General features: G+C 38.4%; 1 protein-coding gene across 1 annotated transcript in view; it reads left to right on the top strand.

Moving 5' to 3' along the window:
• ANO5 (anoctamin 5) overlaps positions 1–3,948 on the top strand; it is a 67,798-nt gene that overhangs the window by 47,186 nt on the left and 16,664 nt on the right. Inside the window, 2 exon segments of the mRNA XM_015566309.1 lie at positions 1,679–1,737; positions 2,325–2,455. Coding sequence (XP_015421795.1) covers positions 1,679–1,737; positions 2,325–2,455 — 190 coding nt within the window.

Below are 3,948 nucleotides of genomic sequence, written 5' to 3'. Positions count from 1 at the left end.
TATTTTACTGTCAGCAGTGTTTGACTATATTCTGCTCAGTGAGAAAACCTGAAGTCATTTTCAAAGTCCACCATTTCTTACTTCTTTTCAGTTGGGTCAAGTTTCTAAGCTTTCTAAATCTCCATTTTCCGGCTAATGAAAAGAAAATAGGATTCCACTGAGTCTCCTATCTACTTACTCCAGGACTTCTGTGAGGATCAAATGAGATGAGGCACGGGAAAACACTTCACAGACATTTGGTTAAAGTGTATATGTTTCCACCTGGGTATAAAGCAAGTTGTGTTTGTGGGCTGAAGTGCCGGGAGCCAGTCCATCCTTGCTGTTTCAAGGGACCTGGCATATATGGCATACTGTTCTTAATATGTTTGCTCACCTTCTTGGCGCTATGTGTTTTAACCAAGGTCACCTCTCCGAGGAGAAAGGTTGTTTCCCCAGGTAGGGATTTTCCCCTGAAGTTAGGGAGGGAATAAAACCTCTTAAGTGCCAGGCGGGTAATTAATCACTTTAACTACGAACAATCATGCTTAAGCTACATAATCTTTACTCCCTGGAATGGAGATAAGAAACGCCCTAACCTTTGGAATAGAGATTGATAGGATTAGAATCAACTGGTATAAATACAGATGCAACAAGACAATAGGAGTCAGAACCTAGAGAGGCAGACCAAGAGACAGACCCGAGACACAGAACTCAGAACCTACAGACAGAACTTAAGAGACAGAACTTAAGAGACAGAACTTAGGAGACAGAACTTACACGGAACTTAGAAGACAGAACCTGGCTGGAGATCCTAACCAGAACTTCGCTGGAGATCCTGACCAGAACTTGGCTAGAGGAACCTGGCTATGATGATCACCCGATGGCTGCCTCTGTGTCAAGAGAACATGACTAGAGCTTGGACAGAACCTGGCTGGAGAACCTGACAAGAGAACCCAACTATGCTGATGAACTGAACACTGCCTCTGTGCCATTCATTCCTTCTTCACCGACTCCGTCCACACCTATGGGGAACCCCTGGACCTGCTGGGGTTGGACCCCGGCACTGAAGAAACTGCAAGGAGGCTAGTCGCTAGGGAGAGGAAGCCAGGCATTGCTGCATGAAGTCATTACGCAGTGCCCACAGCAACCATTTACAGGATGTCCATGGGGTTTCAGCTGCATTGGCTGTGATTTGGTAGGCTGTCACACTGGGGTGGAGGTGGGTCTGTGTCCCACTTGGGGAAGCTGAATGTTGTTTTGTTGGCCAGGTCCACACTGCTGTTTCTCTGTAAATGGCAAGTGTGCATCATAGCAGCTCCTGCGTTGAGCGTCTGCCCCCTGGTGGTCAGTGTGCATCATAGAGACCGGTTGGACAGTGGGAAGGACACTTAGCATATTAGCCTTTTATATATATATATACATTTACTTTTTATATAATATAGAATTTAGTTAGGTCATATTTTGCTTAGGATTATTGCATTTATTTTCATGGATTAGATAAGCCTCTGTGTTTTTGTTGTCATGCATTTTCTATTTTAAGCAGTTTTTTACTTTCTTGAGTGTTCTTCCTAATATCATTACAACATAAAGAATAGACTGATGAATCTCAGAGGGAAGGTGGGGGTGGGGAGAGTGGGGAGAGATTAACCAGGGAATTTATATGCATGTATGCATAGCCCTTATAGAATTGACAATCCAGTTGACTATCATAATTAATGGGAAACAGATCTTTGGAAACATTCAAGAAGCCATTTATCCATATGTGTGACTTAGAAGTTTTTGCTTGATTTAAGTAATCATGAGAAATTTTCTCTGGAAGAAGATGAAATTCTTCTATTATCATGGTGCTTTTTTTTTTTTTTTTTTTTTTTTTTTTTAAGGAAATGTTTAAGTTAATAGTGTGGTGAAGGCCTGGGAGGGGTGGGTGCAGGGTGGAAGGAGTAAATGGAGGGGGAAAGGAGGCTATCTGAAGTACTTTCAACAATAAAGATAAACTTAAAAAATAAAAAGATATATACAAACAAAGAAAAAAGTTAGTAAATTAAATAGAAAAAAACAGCCCTATGGTGATCCTCTTCTCCACGTGCTCTTTAACAGAACTGTCTCTGGTTAAATGTATTTCCATGGGAAGATTCAAGGTTATTACGTTTTCTTAATCACTTCAATAAAGAACTTTTGACTCTGGCACATGTTATGAAAAGAACACTAGATTTTGATTTGGACTTTCGCTCTACTTGCTCTGTGATCTTAAATTACTTAACCTTTCTTACTTCCAATTTCTAGATCTGATTCTATAACCCTTTTAAAACACTATTCCATGTATTTACTTCTCTCACTTCCAACAGGTTGGCTCTGAATTGGTGGAGACGCCGAAAAGCTCGGACCAACTCTGAAAAGTTATACAGTCGATGGGAGCAGGATCATGACCTTGAGACTTTTGGAAGTCTTGAACTATTCTATGAATACTTAGAAACAGGTAATTTTCAACCACTTGTTTTGAAACATAGAATATGGCTGAGTAAAATAAGTGTTTTTTCATCTCTTAGTATTTCTTCCTGCTTTGGACATAGGAGGTGTTCAATAAACCATTGGACAATGGATGAGAAGATAGGTGGATGAGGATAGAAAAGACTGGCTCAACATTGACTTTACCCACCAAACAGAATGTAGAGTGAAGTTTAGTTTTAAAACACCAATCTTAGATATATTTTTTCCTATTAATGGAATGTTAATATTGAACAAAATAAAATAAAGATTACTTTTTAATGCCTGTCTCAAATTAGCTTACCTAGTTGTTTCTCCCTTTGTTTGCCTCTGGGCAGCGGAGAGAGAATAAGATGAAAAACATTTCCAGTGAATGACATACATTTAGTTTTCCCCTTATTCATGCTGAAAAGAAGAAAGTTAAAAGCCGTTATTCCAGGGAAACCCAAATTGAACACAATAAATTCATAAAATAGTCTAAGGATTGAACAGAGAAGAGAGCTTGAGGTAACATTTTAGGAGAGAGAATGATGGAGAGACTGCCTACATAGCTTCTTAGAGGCCTTCCTCTCAGTGACATTTCTTTGCTCCTCTGGTGAAATTAAGTTAGACAGTTTTTAACTTATCCTTAAAACCCATAAAATCACAGTGGAATGAATGAAATGGCCGGAATTTGTTGCTGATTCCCCACTATAGTACATATCTAGGTTACCTGGATTGAAATAGGTAACTTGAGGACAAATAGAAAGAAGTCTCTATGTAGCTGGCTCCAGAGTTAGGTAATATTTGCTTTATGGGGTGATAAGGCTATAATTTTTAATTGTATAAGTTTCAAATGAATTTGTATGTAAATGCATCAGAGATTACCACTGATTAAAATATAAAATCAAGGTTTCATAAGATTGACTCCCATTTATTGTGCTATAATTAATTTATTTGGATGTTTTACATACATTATCTCTAATCTTGAAACATCTTACAGAGTAGTCATTATTTACTGCATTTTATTTTAGAGGATACTGAAACGTCAATAGTTTAATTTTCTACTGTCACAAAGAGTTTAAGTAAAGATCTAGAGTTTGAACATGGACAATGTAAGCTATTTCTACATACTACTTCCTCTTAATTTCGTATTTCTTGGATCAGAGGAGGCAGGAATGAGGCAATTTGTTCACTTGGGTTAGTAGATGACAAGGCTGATTTTCATGAGAAAATTTTAAAAGAAAAGCTGAAATCCAGAAACACTTAAGATTCATGTAAAAATAGAGGACTAGTGGAAGATTATTTCCTCCTTCAATTCAGAGCCATTCCTGTATATCTTTATTATTTTTTTTTTTAAAATATTTTTTTTTATTTTTTACAGAGAGGAAGGGAGAGGGATAGAGTGTTAGAAACATTGATGAGAGAGGAACATCGATCAGCTGCCTCCTGCACACTCCCCACTGGAGATGTGCCCGCAACCCAGGTACATGCCCTTGACCGGAA

This window comes from Myotis davidii, unplaced genomic scaffold (genome assembly GCF_000327345.1).
Source record: "Myotis davidii unplaced genomic scaffold, ASM32734v1 scaffold330, whole genome shotgun sequence".
NCBI lineage: Eukaryota > Metazoa > Chordata > Mammalia > Chiroptera > Vespertilionidae > Myotis > Myotis davidii.
Note: the sequence above shows the minus strand (reverse complement) of the source record. Positions and strands in the feature narration are given on the sequence as shown.